General features: G+C 50.8%; 1 protein-coding gene and 1 long non-coding RNA gene across 2 annotated transcripts in view; both read right to left on the bottom strand.

Annotated features, from left to right (window-relative positions):
• Positions 1–11,630, bottom strand: part of LOC119819883 — a 28,151-nt gene extending 16,521 nt beyond the window's left edge. The window contains exons 1-4 of the mRNA XM_042055401.1: positions 11,516–11,630; positions 11,305–11,458; positions 5,855–5,928; positions 5,528–5,752 (exon numbers count right to left, since the gene is read on the bottom strand). Of these exons, the coding sequence (XP_041911335.1) occupies positions 5,528–5,752; positions 5,855–5,928; positions 11,305–11,458; positions 11,516–11,630 (568 nt within the window). The remainder of the gene's footprint in view (positions 1–5,527; positions 5,753–5,854; positions 5,929–11,304; positions 11,459–11,515) is intronic.
• Positions 11,631–11,687: 57 nt separating this feature from the next.
• On the bottom strand, positions 11,688–14,948 carry LOC119819992. The gene is made up of 3 exons (XR_005286311.1): positions 14,856–14,948; positions 12,230–12,348; positions 11,688–12,017 (listed from the first exon to the last, which is right to left on the bottom strand). It is a non-coding gene; the product is annotated as an uncharacterized LOC119819992 (long non-coding RNA).
• Between the last annotated feature and the right edge of the window lie 6,918 nt (positions 14,949–21,866).

Here is a 21,866-nt window from a genome sequence, read left to right on the forward strand (position 1 = left end):
CACCTCTTTGCTTCAGGAGTGGGCAATTAGAGAGAATTAGGACCTATTTGGTACATGTTTACCCTTAATGGATAGAAAGGCTGAAGCAGCCTTGGGAACACAGTCTGCCAGTCTAATTGAAGCTGGCAATTTTTTGATTCCTTATTTCAGCTCACAGGTATTGTAGCAACCAAGGTCACAAAACAAAAGCTGCAGTCCACCATGGTAATAAGGGGTGCAGACTGCCAGAGGTCTGTGAGCTGTGGATTACCACGCTGAGGCCCAGACGCCCAGAGACAGAGACGAGGACACCAGGGGGTAGCAGTGGGTGGGTACCACTCGCTTTTCCACAATTTGCTAACTCGGTGGCTTCTGCAAGAAGTTCTTCCCTGAGTGGGCCAGGATGCCAACAGGGGTGATGCCAAGTGCCTCTTGACCAAAAGATGCATAATGAACCACTTTGGACAGCGCCCTGGGGCACACCCTCCTGGCAGAGAAGCCATGGGTTTAATCTCACTACACAAGTGATGCTGTCTGGCCAGGGGGAAAAAGGGTTTCCCAGCCTGGCCCATGGCATGTTCGTTTGAATAATTCCCTGCAGCAAATAAGCCCTTCACTACAGTCTGTGTGGCAGCCCTAGGGACTTTCCCACCAGTTCAAGAAATGACCTCCAGTCTCCAAAAGCTGTCAGTGAGGAACTAGCTAAGGTCTGAGACCCTCTGAGGACACTGGTCACTCAGGAACACACAGTCAACAGTCCTGCACCCAGGGCTGTAGCCAGGCAGAGTGAGACTAGACCCTCTGAAATCTCTAGCCCCTTCATCTCTGAAGCAGGGGGCAACAGACCTGAGGCCACCAAGGACCCTAGTGTGCCGAAGACCCAGCACATGGGTGCTTAATTCCAAAGGCCTCAGATGACTACAGGCCTGCACTCCCCGTCTTAAGGATGGAGAAGCGATGACCCTGAAGGCTGAAGTCAGCCACATCGATAGGCAGGGTTGAAAAGGGGCTGGATCCAGACATCCATTCTGAGCTCTGTCCTTTGACTGTCTTGGCAATTCCTAAGGAGCAGGGGCTGGTCTACCAAGAAGCTAAGAGAGACCCAAAGTGGCCAGCATGGCCCTCTGCATTCCCTTTTCTGGTCAGACAGTCCCTGTGCCTGTCTGCTGCCTACATACCTACTTATTACATACTGGGTACACTTGGGCTCTGGTCTCATTTTACAGACAGAGAAACTGAGGTTCAGAAGCCATTAGTCACAAAGACACTAGCCATGACTGAGAACCAAGACTCCTCCTAGGTGGGACTTTTGCCTTGAGCTAATCTAGGGCAGTAGTGGGACAAACCCCCTGGCAGGGGAGGTTGATCTGTCTTCTTCCTCTCCTTGTCCCTAACCATACACACCCACTAAAATACCCCAACTCAATTTTAGATCCCTACCCCAGTTTCCTAACCCTGGAGGGATGGCTGTCTACACACGTACAGAACAACCCAGAGACCGTGCTGGAAGACAAAAAAGCCACACAGCTGTGGTCCCTAGGGGACGGCGAAGACATGTGCTCAGTCTTTGGCCCTTCTACTGTCCTCTTTCCCCAACTTTCCATTCTGAAGTTCTATCCTTTGGCCCCATTCTGTCTCTAAAGCATCTTTCGGGCATTGGGCCCAGTGTGATCAAATTCTTGCCTGTACTTATCTTATCCTTCTCTTCCAAAAAACTTATACAAACCTAGCCCTGGGATGGGCAAGCTCAAGGGTCCCCAAGGTCAGAGAGTGGGTGGCTGGCTCTGTTGCAGGGGTCCAACGCACACGCAAGCACACACACACACGGGGGGGGGGGGGGGGAGAGAGAGACAGACAGACAGACAGAGAGAGAGACAGAGAGAGACAGAGAGACGGGAGGGCACAGAGGCCCCCGGAGAACACACACACACTCCATGTCGGGTAGGTAATTGAGGTTTTCTTCTTTTCATCTGAAAAAAGGGCACCTTCCATTGACAGGAGGCATTCACAGGACCTGGGAAACTCATTGGAGTTAGCTCTCCCAATTATCCCCAGGTGGCTGTGCTCGACAGGGCTCCCCCACATTCCTTTCTGCCTGAGCTTTTGTTTCCAGCTGCAGCGGCCTGGGAGCTCCCAGGCTAAGAGTCTCCTCCTTAAGCCCAAGCCAAAGACCCTATTCACTGAGAAAAGAGAAGGCCAACTCAAGGTGGTGGGGAGCCAGGCTCCGGCCCCACTCCCAGGCTAGGGGAGGGAAGACCTCACCGGCTGCAATTTTCTCTTAAGCTCAAAGAAACTAGAGAGCAATTAAGAAAGTCAAGAACTGGACCCTCCACCCCTGTTCTTGCCTTAATTAATTCCTCTCCCACACACATCCTGCTTGAGTTGTGGGGGGGGGCCACTGGCCTCCATCACCTGACACCTGCCCTACACACACACACAAACACACTGGACTTAGGGACGAAGGGAGCTGAGAAAGCAAATGTGGACAATGCCCCTGAAAAGCTTGGCTAAAGTGACCAGACTTCCGAGGCAGGCCCTAAACACTGGACTCAGGGCCAGAGGTTCCCAGAAAACACTAGACATTCCACATCAAAGATGGAAACCCGGGACCCCACCTCTAATGCTTTTCTACTCTGTAGCCCCGTTGCTGTGTTTCTAGGTACCCAGTAGAAAACACCATCAGAGGCTCCTCATAGGCCTCCCACAAGGTATCCCTAACTCCCACCTGACTGATTTTTCTGTCACAGTGGCAACCATGTCCAGCAACACAATGCCCGCTCTCCTCAGAAGCCTCTAAGCCTGAGGTGTCCGTGAGTGGCCAGGGTTTATTCAAGCAACACCCACCCAGTGTTTCTCTCCCTTTCCGAGATCCTGTGCTTAAAGTGGTCCCACTCAGAAAGACCCGGTTCTCCTAGAATTTTCCAACTTCTCTAACCAGGGATGGGGGCCCAAGCCCTACTTCCTTCTTCTTTTGTCTGAGAGGGATGGGGCTCCAAGAAGAAGAGGAGGGGTTGGCTCTTGAAACTCATTCACAGCCTGTGAAATTCCAGTCTCTTGAGAAGAAACCGCTCCCAGGAGAGCCGCCCCCCACCCCAGCTTTTCCAGCTTGGCTCCTTCATTGTCCTTCACTGTCTACTGCCATTTACCCTTAAGGACCTTAATTTGTCTCCCTCCGCACTCCCTTTGTGTGACACTGTCTTCCTCTTCATTAACCAGCTTATTAAAAGATGGGTAGATTGGCTTGGTTTGCTGTTTTTGTTATTGTTGTTTCTTCATTCTTTCTAAGAAGTCAGATTGCTCATAAAAAAGAACACATTTAAGCTACTTCATGTAAATGAGTGAATAAGAAACATATGTGTCCTGTTGCTCTTGAGTCTTGCCAGGTTTTGACATAATCTAGAGAAATGTACTTGCGAATGCATTTGGGCTTTGAACCGCACGTATCAGGAGCCCTGAAAACTACAGCTCCAAGGAGCAGCTTGCAGGTGGGAATGCAGAGGCAAGGGCGGTCCCTCCACAAGTAATCAGCACAACTCCAGCATCCCTTTCCTGCCCATCCCAGGGGTAGATGGAGAGGCACTCCCACAAGAAACCAGCATCTTTTCCCACATTCTGTCCATGTGGAGTACTAAATGAGGGCTCCAGGGAGCTAACTGCCTATTACCATGACGACTGACCAGAGACCACCTCCCATCTTTCCACCAGATGACAAGGTCCACTCTTGGCAACTAAGGCCTCATTTCCACTCCTTGCTGCTCAGGAATTGCCCAAAGCATCAAAAAAGACTTTTCCTGATAAACACCTTTTCTTTTGATTCTCATAGTACCAACATTTCAGCACTTCCTACGAGTCTATTCTGGGAGGCTGGTGGATTATATTAATTGAGAACCTGGTATATGCTTTTACTTTTTTTTAACCTAATGACACACAAAATCCCTAAAAGCTGTAGCTGCCTGAGACTTTGTTTCCACAGTCTGAAATATCAGGCAATCACAATGTACCTTCATATAAAACCTAGTCTTGATTAAATAACTTATTCCAGACTTCTGGGAGGGTAGGTAAGGCTAGTTGCAGAATCTGGGAGTCTTCTGGGATAAGGGGCATAGTGGTCTCGTGATTGGGTCTGTTTGGTGTCACCTTAACCTAGCTTGGCTTCGTCTACCTTAGAAGTTCTGGGCTGTCTCTAATGAATAAGCCTAGAGCCTCAAGCCCTTGGCTCAGCTCAGACTAGCTACCCATTGGCTTTGTCTAAGCTCACGATTTGATGCCCCTGGGAGCCAGCAAAGCTCGCCTTCCAGCCCTCCTCGCTAGCCACGTCACCATGTTTGCAGGTCGCTCAGTAAATGCCAGCTACGGAGTAAATGTCACAAGACAGAGCCTTCCTAGTGCCCTAGGCACACACTCCCTCCTCTCTACAGCCTGCTGGGCTCTCCGGAGAGGGAAGACAGTCAGGCAAAGGCCAGGCCTGGGTGCTGGGTCCCCTCGCAAACTGCCAGCTTTTATTTAATAAGATCCCATTCTGTTTCCACTTCAGGGGGGATAAAGGCAGAAGTGTAAAGAAGCCAGCTATGAATCTCGTTTAATGAGAGAATATCATGGGAGCTGCATTCAAAAGCAGAGATACCAAGGGGAAGGCAAGGCTCACAAGCAGGCTGATATTTGGGGAGCAGTCTTGAGGCAGAGACAAGGTGTTTGTTCAAGGCTTCAAGAAGATAGTAACAGGTCAAGATCAGACCTGGACCCAGTCAATGTTCCCAATGTCTCCTGCTGCCCCAAGTGAGACAAAGCAGGACACTCCTCTCTGAGCCACTCTTCACCTGAACCCACAGCCCTTTGTGTAAAGTATGGTCCTACCCTCCCCACCACACAAGCCTTCAACATTCTACTATTGTCTTGAGTAAGAGAGCCACAAAGAAAAAAAAAATGATGAAGCCTTCTGAATCTTCTCCACCATTACTGATTTTGTTTAAAGAAACAAAAACATTTGTTTTACTGCAGTATTGGGGACGAGGAAAAGAAAGAAAATCTCTTTAAAACCACCATTTCATTAGAAGACATTGTCAAAGCCCCTTGTGCACAAGGTAGCAATACTCCCAGGAAACAGCGTTGCCATGGCTGGGGGGAGGGCAGGAGATGTCTGCCACCCAAGTTGGATAACCACCTGTGTCCACATATCTGAGTGGGACAAAGGCTATAGGTGTTGGTAGGAAAAAGCCAAAGGCTTAAGGATTCCTACGGCGAACATGGTCGGTTGTTTTGTGTGCCTACTGTGTGTCTTCCCGTCCATTCCCAGGAGCATAGACAACTGGTAGCCTGCCCCCACTTACCGTCTCTGGTCCCTGCTAGACAGTGGCCAGGATGGACTCCCAGATGTGCTAGCTCGTGGCGACAGTCTCGGCTCCAGGAAGAGTCCAGGCATCCAGGCATCAAGGTTAGTGTGAGAAGCTTGGTTAAGGTGCCCGCTCCATAGATTAAATGTACTCTTTGAGTGAAGAAGTGATGTCAGTGAATTCTAACGATGTTGTGTTTGTCGGCGCAAAAGACTCACCCTGATCCAGGAGAGTAGCTTGTCGTGAGGGCATGGGTCCTCCTGCTGAGCGTCGTGGGATCCTCGCGCTGGGCGTCCTCGGTCCTCGCGCTGGGCGTCCTGAGGTCCTAGCGCTGGGCGACGTGGGGTCCTCGCGCTGGGCATCATCGTGGGGTCCTCGCACTGGGCGTCCTGGGGTCCTCCATCCTTTGCTCTTCAGCCAGCATGGCCGGTGGGCAATGCCAGCTTTGGGGAAAGGCAAAAAATTAGAATTTCTATAAAGTGAACAACCTGAAAAACAGAAAAGCCACCTGTACTCACACGCATGAAGACACGCAGCGGCCTCACCTGCTCTTCTGTGGAGATGGGCGGCTCGTAGAACCTGAGCACAACAGGAAATGGCACAGGAAGCCGCGACAGGCCTGAATAGTAGCCCCCAAAACACCAGGTCAGCAAGGGGGTGGAGCCATGGACTCTCAGGGACACAGTCATGATATATGTGGGCAACACCCACCAGGGAACGACGACGACGACGACGATGGGTCTCCAGGGTCAGCGGACCGAGTCATAAACCTGGTTTAAGCCCCTGATCACTCAGACCCTGGAAATCAGTCCCACCGGAGATGAAGAACCAGGCAGGGATTGTCCAGCAGGCACCAGGAGGCTGCTGGCAACTGAGGTAACACTGAGTTGGGGGGCACAATGGGATTGGGGACCTGGTGGCAAGGCTAAGGGCAGCAGGTAGACGGGGTTAGCCACAGATGTGGTCTTAGCAAGGGAAGCCAGACTGTAAAGCGGAGGTTAGAGTGGCTAAGACCCGAGGGAGAAGGTGGAGTAGGATGAGCCCAGGGACTGAGGCACAGGTTGGTGTTAGGGAAACATCATGGGGGAAGGCTATGCAAGCAGAATGCCAAGTGGGTGATGAACCCAGGCGCTGTAGAAGCAGGGGCGAGCCAGCAGGTAAAGAGCAGGTGGGCAGCCAGGCAGAGGCGGGGCCTGCACATGCTCTCTGAAGGCTCCTGGCATTGGGACACAGTCCCCAGCCAATAGCTGAGGACAAAAAGGCTGGACTGAGTCCCAGGGGGAGGAACAAACTGTGGGAAGGGCCCAAAAGCCTCAGACCCCCATCAAACTCTAGTCGGAGAGAGGGAGACCTGTGTGGCCAGGACCGGTGGCACATCACAGCTGTTCCTTGTGCGTTTGCCTCAGCCCTAAGCTGCGGGGGCCAGTAAACCATACTCAGCCATGAATGGGGAGGGAGGTAGAGAAGTAAACCATACTCAGCCATGAATGGAGAGGGAGGTAGAGAAGTAGACCATACTCAGTCATGAATGGGTAGGGAGGCAGAGAGGGGGGCAAAGCCCTGGGGGTGGGCAGGTCTGCGTGAAAGCAGGGCAGGCAAACCAGGCCCACCCCATGCCCTCTGAATGCCCTCTATGGAGCCAGAGACCACGGCTCTGGCTCCCAGACAACCCCCCAGCTTGCCCTCCCTGGGAAGCAGAGGCCATCAAGGGACAAGCTAGGTGGCAGGTGCCAAGCCCAGGGCCAGGACCGTGGGCACGCTCAGTTAGGATCAACTGTTGGATGACAGAGTGAACGCGTGAATGAATGCAGGTGCTCAACAATAGGACCCCTTCAAGGGGGGGCCAAAACTAGGGCAGGTAGGCAGTAGAACCCCTTCAAAGGGGGCAGAGACTAGGGCAGGTAGCGGCTGCTCCCAAGTCCCATGAGCCCCTATGCCCCCACCCTCCACCCTCCGCACCTTAGCTGCCCTGGTGTGAGAGTTGAGCCTGTTCATTCGTCCACCTGTTCCGCCATACATCCCACATACTCTTACTGAGCCCCACTATTTACCGGGTTGGTGCTCGGACACCCAGAGGAAGAGGGAGTGGCCTAGGGGCACCCCAAAAGGGCCAGATCCAAATGGGAGAGGGAGGGAGACAACAGAGGGAGGCTGAGACAGAGAATGGAGGAGGGGGATGGGCAGGAAATGCAGAAAAAAACAGTAGTTCTCAGAAGAATTGGGGGCCAAGGCTTTTCCTGCCGCCTCCCTCCGTTCCTTGCTCTCACCTCCCTGGCTTCCTACTATATCCTGACTGATTCCATAGATGTTAAGCCCCCAGAATACTCTAGGTCTCTGGGCCAACTCTGAAGCCAGTCTGGATGCCTGGGGTGGGAAACAGGGGAGGGGAGCTTCTATATCCACAGAAGCAACTTTGAGGGTCCCCAGAAGTAGAGTGGGGGTAAAAAGCTCACTATGCTCAAGCAGGTGGCTAGCTCAAATCCTCCCTTACAGGCAGCCTTCCTTCCAGAGCATTAAAGGGGTGGTCATGTTTGAGTTGTTCGAGGCTGTTAAGTTTGGAGGTTCCTTACAAAAAACCCCAGTGACCTAGGACTGTCAGACACTGGGCAAAGGCCCTAGCATATTCTCTAGTTTCTGAGATACTCCCAGACTCCTAAAATATCAAAAGTGGCTTCAGGGACCTATTATTTTACTAATGGATTGATATTTGAGACGGGGGACCCTGGAGACAATGGAAGCAGTGCCAAATGTCTCCATATTGTGAAGAGGGGGCTTGTGTGTGGCTCTTGCAGATGCCTCAGTCGCCACCCTGGTCCCTTAGCTTCAACTCCTTACTATGCAAGGTGGCAACCTAATTTGGACTCTCAATGCTACAGAACCTTTAGCCAGTGTACTCACTGAGGGAAGGAGGGAAGGAGTCCCCTCCTTGGGGCCTGAAACAGGTCTGAAAATTGCTGGGGTGGGAGTGGGAAACTTGGCAGGAGACTGGGTAGAAAGGGATGAGTATGGTCAGCATGACCCTTGAGTAGCTCCTTCCCTGACAGCTACCTTCAACTTGCAGCCTCATTCAATGGGCCTCGCCCTGGGACCGGGGCTGAGATTCCAGTGAGGAGGGAAGCCTACACACCAAGTATGGCTTAAGAACCCAAGGCCCCCTATCCCACAGCCACCAGCTCAGCTCATTATGGGAATTGTGTGTTTTTTCCTTTGCGCACACAGAAGGCTCCTTAGGATATCAGTATTGGAGCCCGGCAGCTACCTCATTACTCTGCAAGGCCCAAGATTAGCCCCATGTTCATTAAGGAGAAAAGGCAAAAGGTAGAAAAACCTTAAAGAAAAAAAAAACAGTCAGGGGCAGTGGCGGCTCTACACTGTGGACCAGCCATTCCCTGAGACTTTCTTGTACCTTGAGGACTTAATCATGAGTCCAGGAATGGGTAGAGGCAGGAGGTGCAGAGGTTAAACCTCAGAGGAACTCAAAACCCTTGAATGGAGCAATGTGATAGGGAAGTTTCCTGGGGTTTTTCACTGGGTAATCAACTTAAAAGCTTCCTTCTGGTTTTCTCTTCTAAGCCCAGGCTAACCTAGGAGTGAAAGCTTTTTCTAGATGAGATTTGGGTAGGTCTTAACATTCTCCAAATCCCCTCCCCTTGCCTTTGCTGTCTTTAATGCTCTCTTCCCCGTCTCTAAACCATCCCTCCTTGCCTTTGCTGTCTTTAATGCTCCCTTCTCCCCCCTCCTCTTTGGTCTTCTCTGTGGGAACCTAACTTCAAGAAAACTTAATTGTGACTTAAATTGCATTTGCTCAGGAATATCTAATTTATTTCACCTCCAGTCCCTCAGTTATGGCATCTGAAGCTTACCTGGTGGAGCTCACCTGGCCTTCCTGGTGAAGACCATTAACCCTATTTTAGCCAATGCAGCTTGGAAGAGCTGTCTTACACTGTCGTCCCAGTATTAAGTGGTTGACCTTAGACCTGAGCCCAGATCAGCCAACCCCAGAGTGCTCCAGGCAGCACTGCCAGCTGGGTGGTATGAGGCAGGTCTGGGAAACTGAGAGGGCTGGGAATGCGAGTTCCCAGGGAAAGCGAGAATAGTTGTGTCCATGAAGCCAGTAATGTGGAAGTAGAAGGGAATCAGAGCCATGAAGCCATGGAACAGGAGGAATGGAGATGCATGTGTCCTTGTGTCCAGCCAGGCTGGAGTCGTGCCAAGGGTCAAGCTACAGAAAAGTCTTTACCTGCGCGAGAGCCGTTCGATGGAGAAGAGCGGATCAGGAAGCAGTGGGTTGGAGGGGAAATTGGAGGTGAGGAAGGAAAGCAGCGAGTGTAGACAGGCCTCGAGAAGCCGGCTGTGAAGGAAAGACAGACAGACACTGGAGTGGCGAGGAAGGAGGACAGGAGGAAGTGGGGCTCCAGGTGGGGACAGCAGAGTCAGGAATCCAGAGGGAAACTGAACTGGAAGTACAGGCTTGAAACAGGTCCATGTCCACTGCTAAAACGGAAGAGGTCATGAAGACAACGATAGGGGGGTGCCCATTCAAAAACCACTTGGCAACCTCTGCTTCCCTGGGAGATGGCAGGCCAGCCCTGGATCAGGACAGGGCGTTGTGAGCATCAAATGAATGGACGGTGGCAAGACAAGGACCAGGGTAGCCCCTGTATCCATGTGTGCTGAGCATTAAGGATGGAACGGACAATGGTGAGAGCCACTGGCCACTCCGGAAGATGGAAAGGGTCCCTGCTAACAGCCTGGATTAGAGTGGGTCTCCGCCCCCTGCATTTGTCACCTTCAAAGTCCTCCTCCTGCCTCTATTTGGCTCGTAATCCAATCAGCCCCTTTCAGAGGCCTGGACGCTATTGTCCACTCCAAACTGGGCTTCCCTAAAGCAACCCAGTTTTTTTTTTTTTTTTTTTTTTGTCTTGTCTGGACAAAACTGGTTGGTTTAAAAGGCGACCAAAGAAAGTATGGATAGAATGAGGGTCCCAATTAGGCTTGACAAGAGGCTATTCTCATTATCTTCGTACCCCAGCCATAGCCTGGTGCGCCAGGCACATGGTCAGCGTCTCAGAAAATGTTTGTTGAATTAATTCTATGGGTTTTTTTTTTTTAATTCTGGAATTTATCTATTGAATACAAATACACCCAGCACCTACTGGGTGCTCACTATTGTGAGCAAGAATAGGACTGGACAGTGGTCAATAGGGACAGCCTCGTTGGTTAGTAAGTATTTTTGCAATTTCACACCAATTTCTAAAGCACTTTCTTGTGCGTTACATGGTTTGGCATTTGGTCTTCAAAAGAGCCCTGTTGGATAGATGAACTGGTTTTCTTTCCTTTTTTTCTTTTTTCTTTTCCTTTTCTTTATTTTTTCTTTTCTTCCCCCCTCCCCCTTCCTTTTTTTCTTTTTTTAATCCCTATTTAGGTGTGAAAGGTACTGAAACTTGGATAGTAAGTGACTTGTTTAAGATCATACCGTTACTAAAAGATGAAGTCAGCACACGCTACCAGACTTGGGCCACCCCCTCCCCAGCAGCTCCCCAAGCAGCTCCCCAGCAGCTCCCTTGGGAAACTGGAATTTCAGACTTTTGGCCATTGTGTCTGGTATGAAATAGAGGAACTCTTAGAAGAACTTTAGGCTGAGGACAGAGCAGGGAACCGTCAGGGGTAGCCACAGTGGCACCCAGGTCCAACTCTGACCTCGTCTCTTGCCAGCAATGTGGCAAAATACTTGGCTGCCTTGGTGTAAATTTCAGTCCAATCCATGAGTGAAGCTGGGTTCTCCCAGTTCCCTTTCTCACCCTCCTCTTTAAAATCATGAATAGTCAACGCCAATTGACCCCTCTATAGCCATGATGCCTCCCCACTTTGCACACGCGTATCACATAGGACAGCAGATATGTTACATAGAAAGTGCTCTGGAAATGGCCACACATGTAACTCGAGTTCCTACTCAAAGTCTCCCCGACGGCCTGCTGTCTTTTGGAGCCCCTACCTGGTGCAAGGAGAGCCCTGTGCACAGGGGCTGCAGGGGCTGCGGGAGGATAGATGAGATGAGTGAGACGAGCTCGCGGGTGGGAGGACAGCCACCTGCACACCTTTCAACAAACACTGCTGAGGGGGTCTGCCCAGCTCTGCCTCAGGCTCTTCTGCATCATTTAATTCTCACAACACCCCTAGGAGGTTGCTCCTAATGTCCCTGTTACCCCCAAATGAAGGGACATCTCCAAGAAGGTGGGTGGAGAGGGGGGCATGCCTTTGGGGGTCAGCCACATGCTCATTCAAGAAGCACCCCACCCCCACCCACGGAGTTGCCAGCATGATGCTGGTGGTCCCTGGCCCAGGTCCCCCCCCCTCCTGAGAGGTTCCCAAAGGGATCCTTCTGCTCAGGACTTTTGTTAGGACAACATGGTCAGTCACAAGGGACGACCCCCCTTGGGGAGGGAAGCACTCCAGTTCACTGGCAGATGAACACAAGCAGAGACACACAGGGAAGGGCTCAGATTCAAGGCACAAGCAGAATAGAGGTCAGAGGTCATGACCAATGCCCCCTCACTAGGGCGTTGGTTCAAGGCTTGAACCCAGAGGGAGGCTAGATGACCACTGCTGATCCTCTTTGTCCCTTGTCCCTCGATGTCCTGGTCCTGGGGGTCCACAGGGGGCTGCTCTGTTATGCTGGTGGGTTCCAGGAATCCATGGTCCTTGCCTCTACAAATAACCAAAGGTTAGAGAATTCACTAAATGCCCAGGTATAGGTGTTAATTATAATTTAAGCCAATTAATTATAATTACAGCTAATTATTTAACATTTAAAATTGTCTTCAATAGCTAATGGGTCTGGGGGTGAAAAGGGGGAAATGGGATAGGGGAGTCCACTGTCCATATAATGTTCAAGCAACTTGAGCGAGTAGCTGTGGTACCAGGAGATAGAGATGTTCATCAGGTATCGCCACAGGTACTTGAGTGACAGCTTGGCATCCAAAGAAGGCGGTCCTTGAAGACTGGGGTGAGCCGATGATGTCATCCCTGAAGAGAGAGCCTATGGCATGGGAGGGGGCCGTTAGAAACCATATTGAGGACCTCTACTGGCCAGAACAAAAACAGCATAGAAGAGGGAGGGGGCAAGTGAAAGGAAAGGGAAGGGAGGGGAAGGCTTAGGAGGAAAGAGGGAGGGGTATGAAGGAAGCAGGGAGGAGGAGCAGGGATGGGAGGGAGAGAGAAATAAGGGAGGGGTAAGAGGAATGAGGAAAGTGGGGAGGGGAGGGGGAGTGGGAGGAGGGAGGGAGGAGAAATGGAGGGAGGAGGGGGAGAAATGGGAGGGGGAAGAGAGAGAGGAAATGGGAGGGGAAAGAGGAAAAGATGAAATGGGAGGGGGAGAAATGGGAGGGGGAAGGAGGGAGCCATGAAAAGGGAGGGGGAGGAGGGAAAGGAGAAGTGGGAGGGATGAGGAGGTGGAGAAATGGGAGGGGAGGACAGCAATGGGAGGGGTACAGATGAGTTGATTGACAGGTCACAAGTGTTAGCTAAATGCGCATGCGCAACTCTAGCGCCAGGCTAGGCTGCCAAGAACCATTTGCACATAGAGACCACTAGGGGGCGCGCGGCCCGCACCAAGAGTCCAATAGCACAACCACCTGCGGCGCCCCCACTGGCACCACAGCGCAGCTGCTAGAGCTAGGCTGACGTAGGAGGAGGGGGGGCTGCCCAACAGGTTTCAGGCTTAAAGTGGGGGCATAGCCCACACCAGCCCATCTTTCAGGGTCGTTCTGCACCCCCATCGCCTCTCCAAGCTACCACAAGCCAGAGCCAACTTACAGACATGACGCAGCACCTGCACACGCACCTAGGAGCCACTATGTACCACAGCCAGGGCAAAGACCCTACAGTAAGAGGCTCCCCCAGACCACAATTCTACATCTGATAAATGAAAACAGAAAACTGCTTCCCACCAGTTAATTAAGCATAATTAAAATCTAAAAATCCAGTTCTCAATACACAGCACACTCATTTTTGAGGTCTTCAGCTATATGACGTATATGCCTCCAACACCCTTCTCCCCAAAATCTTGCTCCCATTTACCAAGCCAAGTCTCAAGACCCCTAGGGATGATGCCTAATTAACATTTTTTGCAATCCTTCCTTTTCAAAAAGCCATACCTTTCTAAGACCCCAGAAAACAAAAATTAATGAAAATAAATTAATGTGCGTCAGTGACACCCTAAATCACACAACCACTGCAGATGACGCCATCTCTGGCCTGTGCAAGTTCTACAGGCGCGCCTCTGTGAACCCATCAATCTCCCTCCTAACATGTACCTTTAGGTAAATGAACCCTCAGCCCTGCAGCCAGTCTCGCGCCCGACCCCCTCCTGCAGAAGAACAAAGGCCACCTCCCCTCCTCTTCCCTCCTCTCCCCACCCCGCCCCCCAAAATTCCGCAGTGCCACCAGCGCCCTCTTGCGGCTGTCAAAAGAACCTTCTAGAAGCCTGCCACGTAGCAACCCCCTGACGCCCCCCCCCACCTCCAGCCAGCCAGCCCAAGATGAGGAGGGGGCGGCCTGGGGGGGCTTGACGGGGACAAAGGAAACAGCAAAAGGTGATTTATCAATAGTCAAAAGCCTTCAACATGTCAGAATCTTGCAGCGACCATCATGCGCAATACTGAAAAGAACCCTGCCCCCAAATTCCCAGCACGCAGATCACCCCCCCACACACACGCCACACACCCCCTTTTCTACATGTCTGTCTTCCTTCTTCTCAGGCGCAAGGATATGGTTTTTTTCTGCCCCAGCCCACCTCCTGCTTCTATTCTACCTGTGCACCCCCCGATTCCTTGACCCTAGCGTCAACTGCCGCCTCCCGTATGGTGATCTGGGGGTCTCCAGGCAGATTGCCTTTAACACCATCGCTCCCACCGTTAAAGGGGCTTCATTAAAGGGGCAAAGCAAATAATAACGGTTGCAATTTTTTTTCTCTGTATTTTGCCTGAAATCAGATCTACGCTAAACCTGGGTTGGAATCGCTGGTGAACCTCACGCCCACGATTCACCAAGAACCTGGCTGACGACTATGAGAAAAAGATGGCTCGAGACCCTTCTCTGCAGGTACCTTCCCTCCGTAATTCATGGTGCTTGCAGAACGCATCGCCGCCATGTCTCCCACCATTAACGCAATTCTAAAGGTGGCTTTGAACCCCCAAAATCAGGTTTTTAGACCCCAGAAACCGCAATACGCAGAATTTAAGGGGGAAAAAAAATCTCTGATTATTGCTGTTATTCTTAATCGGGGTCTCTGCTACATAGCCCACCCTCCAAGACTAAGTGAAAAAGGAACCCTGCGCCCCCCCCCCAGGAAAATGTGCCTTAAAATCCGCTTCCTGACAGAATTTCGTGTCGGATGCTGGGGACCAGGCTTAGTAAGGGGCTGCCTTCGGGAGAAGGTCCCAGCATCGGCCTTTCAGCATGTCCAGGAGGACAGAGCCTGGGCCAGAAGGGAATGTCGTCTTCATTTTGCACATCCTTTCGGGTAAAGGATGGCCAACCACTCACCAGGTATGGGATTCTCGTGTGGGTGCCCCGTTCTCTGGGAGAGCTGCAGCCAAGGCCAGCGGAGCCGAGGCGAGCTCTATCCCAGTTCTTCGCCGTCTGCGCTAGGGGCTGCCTGGGTGGGGTTTATATAAAGGCGCAGAAGGGGTGGTCTTTGACGTCAGCGCATTCTGCTGCAATGCGCTCATTTCTCCAAAAGTGATTGGCCGGAAAAATGAGCCCCCCAGATTCTATGACAAATTGCTGTAGCCGCACCCAGACTGCAGCAAAGAACGGAGGAAAAAAAAATCTGCCGCAGTGCCCCTGGCCGCCATGACCAACACCCTGTGGTCGCAGATGCTTTTTCCTTACATGAGCCCTGATCATGGATGGAAGGGCGATTTGTAGACACAAAATGGGGGGAAATCACCCCAAATTATGGTTTTACTCAAAAAGCCAAGAATAAAGGTGGGGTACCGAGGACTGACAGCTCATTTGCCTGGGTTTTTCCGGAACGTCAATCAGAGGCTCCGGGCTTAGGAAAAGAGAACGCAGTGTTTTATTATTATCATTATTATTGCGCCAGAAAATAAAAAGCCCAAATAAAATAATTGATTCCCAAATGTCAATCCGAGGCTGTCGCCTTCACCTAGCACACCCGGTTTTTAATGGACTACCTTGATACCGGAGACTTGGCATCTTAGAATCAAAGGACCTCGATTTTTAGTCCTGGGCTCATCCGCTAGCAACCTGTGCACTGAAAAGCTTACGACATCCCTTCCTCTTCCAAGGGTCCATTTCTGCCGGTTAAGGGGGTACCCTGCAACCCGGAGCGTACTAGGAATATGGACGCAAACTGTGCCCCCCAAAGAAAAGAATTTCGTGAGTGAAAATGGGGTCCTATGTGGTAGTGCTTAGAGTAGACCCCCTATTTGGGCTGATTCCCCACACTTTGAAAGGTGCCCCCCCTTCCGCATCCCGAGCAGACAGACGGTGACACATGTTGCTATGGCGCATAGCTGCCTGGCTGCCGTACTCTCTGGGACTTGGCACAGGAGAGCTAATCCTTAACAGGTGGTACCTCCGGCTGCTCTGCCCTGCCCTAAGTGGCAAAGTGGGCAGCCCGTCAATCAAATGTCCTCTCAAAAGGTCAAAATGCTGTTGAAAGGGACGAAGGATCTATCTTAGGGTGACAGGTGGGTGGCAACTGGGAGGCCAAGGAAGAAATGTCTGATGACAGAAACGGAGCGAGAATGAAAGACCCTAAAAGGAAAATCAGAGGCTTCTTGGAGGACTCGGGGTTGGAAGAGCCCCCTGCCCTTATTTGGGGCTCTGCAGCTGCTTGCGCATAAGCCCCTTATGGCCAGCAATCCTAGGACACCACCGTAACTCAGGTCCGGAGCTGAGAGGCACGGAGAAGGGCCACCGAGGAGCCCCAGGTTACCAACCATCCGCTCCGGATGACTCAGGCCTTTCCGGGGGTGGGGGAGACTGTTAACGTAGGAGCCGGAGGCATTATTGGGAGGGGGGAATGAAGGTTTCGGGCTTTGGAAGCATCACAAAGAGCTGTCTGAATGTATCAGATACTGGGAGAGAAAAAACACCCCATTTTCAGGCTGTTGAACATGCAGAAAGCCCCCCAAAAGAGGGCCCCTGACAAGCCAGAAAGGCCTTCACCATCCACAGACGTCACGGAAGCTTCAAAAAAACATGGCTCCCAGCACCCCAGTCAACAGGAGACATTTATTAGCCCACAGTATTAATAGCTAGGAAACAGCCAGAGCTGCTAAGGCCAATCATCAGCAAGAAGACCCTGTCGTCAAGCCCCTGTGGCCAATCAGACACCAGAAGGCCCAGTTGCTAGCCTCTAGGGGCAGAGACAAGGGGTGCGCATTGTCATGGGGGCTCATGTTCGTGGCCCACGCGTGGGATCGCAACGGCCGCTAGAGAGCATCAGCAGCCATGTACTGGGGGTCCCTGGAGGCTGTCAGCCTTACAACCCCCCAAAGAACATGAGTTGGTGCCTGGTAAGAGCCCCTGGTAAGCACGAGCAGGACTCTCACACGGCCATTCTGTCCTTCAGGCCTGTGCCCTTGAGAGAAGGAGGGCCTCCGAGGCAAAGTCAGCCTCTGCATTTTTTCCTGGGCCCCTCGCTCCTAAGCCTGTTCCTGGCAGCAAACCCCATCCCTCTGCTTCAAAGCCTTTCCTGACAGGCCAAGGTAACAGACCCTGGAAGCAGAGCGGTTGGAATCTCAGCTCTGCTCCCTCCTGGCTGGGAGGCCAAGGTCCAGGCCCTTCCCCTCTCTGGGCCCCTGTTTCCTCATCTGGAAAAAGGAAAGAGTTGGACAGGAGGGTCCCTAAGGAGCCTTCCAGTCCTGTTTTGCTTGATTTGAATGTATACATCAGGCGAGTCAAATGTCTTCCAGAACATTCTTCATGACAGTAATTAGTATCAGGTGTGTCCTGCAGTCCATGTGGTTACTACATCACGCGGCTTTTCTTTCCATTGTATTTTATTTTAAACAGAACTCCATGGCAACATGTTTATCCTTCTGGCTTCCTAAAAGAAAGAAAGAAAAAGAAAAGATGGGTGGGGGGAGGCTGCTGTAAACGAATCTCTACTGAGCATGGTTTAACCACAGTTTCAAAAAAAAAAATCCATATGTTTAAATGTTTTTGTTGGCTTTTCTGGAGCTCAGAACCTAACTTTTTAAATATTTATTGGTCCAAAGCAATGGGAGAATTCTGGGAGAAGCCAAACCTATGGTAATGTTTGGATGGGAACTGTTTCTCCGTCTGGGCAATGCTAGCATGTTCCCTGCTCCAAAAGGATCTGTGAAGGCTCAGATTGGTATCTCCAGAGGAAAGCAGGGGACTGGATCCACTGTTGAGAAAGAGCACTTTCGCTCACCCTGAGCGTGCTCCAGCGTGGCTCTCCTACAGGCTGGAGGAGAGCCAGCATTCAGACCAGAGGCTAACCTAGCCCCTGCCTGTCCCTCCTCCTCTGCTTCCCTATAGATACTTTTTTTCTTCTTCTTAAAATGCTTTTCTTAAGACAAAGTACCCCAGGCTGACCTCAGACTCATTATCAGGCAGGCTAGCCTCAAACTTAGAGCTATTCTTTCACCTTGGCTTTTGGAATTTCAAGCAGGTTTTGTTTGTTTGTTTGTTTGTTTGTTTAAAATTCATATTTGGGAGGCTGGAGAAATGCCTCAGAGGGTAAGAGCACTGACTGCTCCTCCAGAGGACCAAGGGTTTATTTCCCAGCACCCATTTGGCAGCTCATAACTGTCTGTAACTCCAGTTCCAGGGAATCAAACACCCTCACGCAGACATACATGAAGGTAAAACATCAATACACAATAAATAAATAAATCTTTTTTTTTTTTTAGAAATTTAATATTTGGGAACTCTCAAAAGCCGTGTGAGACAGCCAGGGAGCTTGCATCTTTAATCTCAGCAGAGACAGATAAATCTGAGAGTTCAAGGCCAGCCAAGCCATAGTTAAGGCCTTGTCTAAAAACAATAAAATAAAGCTATGCAAGCAGTCTCCTATCCGCACGTACATATTTGAGATCAAGTATGCCAATGTCCTCAGATTCAGTTAGGAATTGAGCATAAGGTCTCATTTTCCCTCTGCCAAGCCTAGGCTAATAATGCGCTCTTGTCTAACCATGAGGGCTACTGTAAAACAGCATATAAGTGCCGCCTGCTCAGAATAGCCCTTCCAGGTCTCCCTTAAATGTCCTCTAGATATCCAAATATCTCTGGGTCACATGCTTCTGAACCTCCTCCTATCACATATAGACCTCAGCTAAAGCCAGACTAGCTCCAGAGCACTGGGGGGGGGGGGGGGTCTTTGCAAGAGGTTGAGTCTCTTGGGGAGATGGGGGACATGTATTTCTCCTATTGTGCTAGGCACCGCCAGAAAGTAAAGGACTCAGAAAATACTAATCGGCAGAAGCCCCATCTTTCAGGAATCTGGAACTCTTTTCTGGAAAGTACAGCGGTCCCAAATCTCCAGCTTCAGAAATACTCTGCCTCCCCTGAAGTCTAAATCCGTGGTGCAGCCTTACTCCTTGCAAAGAGGAATTGACTAGATTGTGCAGCCACAGGAAGAAAAATCAGTCCCTTGCTCTCTGCAGAAGGCCAAGAGTAAAGTTCATTTACTGACAGACTGCCGTGCCTCATGGCAGGCCTGTGTACACGTCCTGTTTGAGCTAGATCAGCTTGAGCCATGGTCAAGGCCAGCAGTAACCTAGGGGTAATGGTTTACCAGGGAGAATAACTCCCTTGCTTTATCTGACTGGGTACACAATGTGGGAGACAGGGGGGCTTTGCTCTTCAGAACTCCTTTTCCTAAGTGGGGCCCTGCAGAGAAAGTTGGTCTCCTCACCATTTGGGCAGTGTGTTGTTTTCTAACTTCCTCTCTCTGGGTAAATGGATTTAGGGTGTATTTTTTTTTCTTCTTATGAATTTCAACTACGATGTGTTACTTTTATAATGTCCATTTAGACAAAGAGGAAGAGGAAGCTAGAGAGATGGCTCAATGGTTAGCACCTTCTCTAGCAGAAGATATGGGTTTGGGTCCCTTAACCTACATGGTGACTCACCACAACCTGTCACTCCAGTTTCACGCCGTTTTACATCTACTTTTCCCCTCTGCAGACATCAGGCACCCAGGAGATGCAGTACCTACAGGCAGGCAAGCCCTCATATACATAAAATAAAAACAAAGAAATCTACAAAGACAGAGAGAAAAAAGGGAAAAGTAGCAATTGGGGGCTGAGGAGGAGGAGATAGCTAAGGGGGTAAAGCACTCGCCGTCAGGTGTTGAGCCAAGCATGAGACCCCGAGTTCAGATCCCTAGTGCCCATGTAGAAACCCAGGCAATAAAGCTAATGCCCATGTGTCCATTTTGTGGAGGATCCCTGGTACTTGTTGGCTAGCAAGTCCAGATAGATAGGTGAGCTCTGGGCTCAGTAAGAGACCCTGTCTCCAGAAAAAAGGTAGGGAGTTACTCATAATGGCACAGAATATCAGCTTCTAGTCTCCACTTGCATACACACACATGTGCCCACAGATTTAGGCACGTGTACAACACACATGATCATACATAAATGCATGCCACAGTTCGAGAAGACTGAGGAACATTTTAACGTCTTTCATAGAAAGGAACATAGTCTACAAAAATCTCTTTCTAATAAGTAAGTTAAAATCTAAGGCCCCGGGGTTCACTGCTGCATGGTCGATGGCCCTTTCTGTGAGAAGCACCCCTCATGGGCAGTGGACGTATGGTATCCAGAAGGCAGACAGCTGTACCCCACTTCTATAAGGACTCTCCTTGGGAAAGGATTCCTTAGTGGCTAGGGGCTAGAGAAGGGCTCTAAAGTTTCCTTTCTTCTGGAGGCACCTAGAAAACCCAGGACTGGAAGCCAAGCAGGCCATTGCTGTAAGGCGGAGTTTAGAATTCACATCTTGACACGTGGGAGAGAGGGGCCACGTCGCCAGCTCCACCCCCACCCATCCCCCCTGGCTTTGGGCAGGGGCCAGCCCCGGATTCAAGCAAGGGGTTTTTTTGGCCCAGCTCCATGGAAATATTTCCTTCGGTGGAGCAAAGAACTGCTTCATTCAACTGCCTGCAGCTAGGGAGGGGGTGGCTCTCACTCTGTTGACAGAGGGCAGCCAAGCCGGGGTAGCACCCCTACCCCCACCCCCAAGAGAAAGTGTATCCTAAGTAGAACAGGACTGGAAAGTTTGCTTTTTTTTTCTTTAAACAAAAAGATTAATGACAGTTGAAAAACTGCACCCCATCCAAGAGACTGCAGAAGACACTGGTACTGGATTACCATGAGGTTGTCTTGATAACATGAGGGTTCACGTAGAACTTGCTTTCTAAACAGGGTCCGGATCATTCCAGAACCCCCAGGCAACCTGCCTGCTTCATGCCTGCTGATCTGGCTTCTCAAGCTAGGCAGCAGTCACCAGCTCCCTGAAGATGAGTCCAGGAGACAGATGAGAGACACCCAGGGCACCCAAAGGAAGTGAGAAACAAGGACAGTACAGGAGGTGAAGAGAGGTGACCCTTTGGGGAGCCGATAAGATGCTGGGTTGGGAAGGGAAGGTCACATACCCTGATTCGAGGGGTAATAAGCAAAGAGCCAACCCTGACCACAATCCTGAACACTGGAAGAGCAGTCATCTCTGCCCAAGGTTTGGTCCCTGGGGTCTTGAGAGCATGTCACAGAGCTAAGAACACACACTACCTCAGCTGTGGACAAGTTGCTGAAGAAGAAACCTTGCTAACCTTGCTATTGCTGCTCTTGTTTATTTTAGCAGTATACATTTTAACTGATCCACGCAGACATACCTATAAACACATACCCAGCCTCTGCGTAGCAGCTGGTCTCGAACTCCTCACCTGACTCTACTTCAACCTCATGACATGGTCAGCTGTGGAGGCATATGCACCAGAAGCCCAGCTTTGAATGTGTCCCTTCCCACCTCTCCATACCTCAGTTTCCCCTTCTGTAAACTGAGGACAGTCACAACATCCATTCCCCGGAGTTATACACAAGGGCCATTAGGACAAAGTATGAAAATCCCTCAGACCATCTAAGCAGACAGCTCAAGCTGTCCCGAGGGAGGGCACACCTGGCAACACCACCTTGTTCTCCCAAGTGTACAGAACCCGAAATCATTACCAAATCCTCCACGTGACACATTGACTCTGGGGTCTAGCAGTTATAGACAATGAATCTCTTGTTCTTCTGACAGCCCTAAGAATCCTGAGATCAGGGCAGTGGCAAAGACTTGAAGCTAGCCCACTTAGCCTCCAGGCTAGACCCTCATTGAATGCTCACTTCACAGCTCGCTGGAGGTTATTTTGCAGCCTATCCCCAAATTTCATTTTCTTTCCTTTAGGGTAATCCTTTAGGTTGCTAGCTAAGACCAAAGGTCACCGTGGTGCTCCGTGCTCTTCCCTCGTCTAACAAGTTGCCCAGGCTTATGCTGTGCAAACGCGGCGCCCTCAGA

The sequence above is a fragment of the Arvicola amphibius genome, chromosome 7, assembly GCF_903992535.2.
Source record: "Arvicola amphibius chromosome 7, mArvAmp1.2, whole genome shotgun sequence".
NCBI classification, from domain to species: Eukaryota; Metazoa; Chordata; class Mammalia; order Rodentia; family Cricetidae; genus Arvicola; species Arvicola amphibius.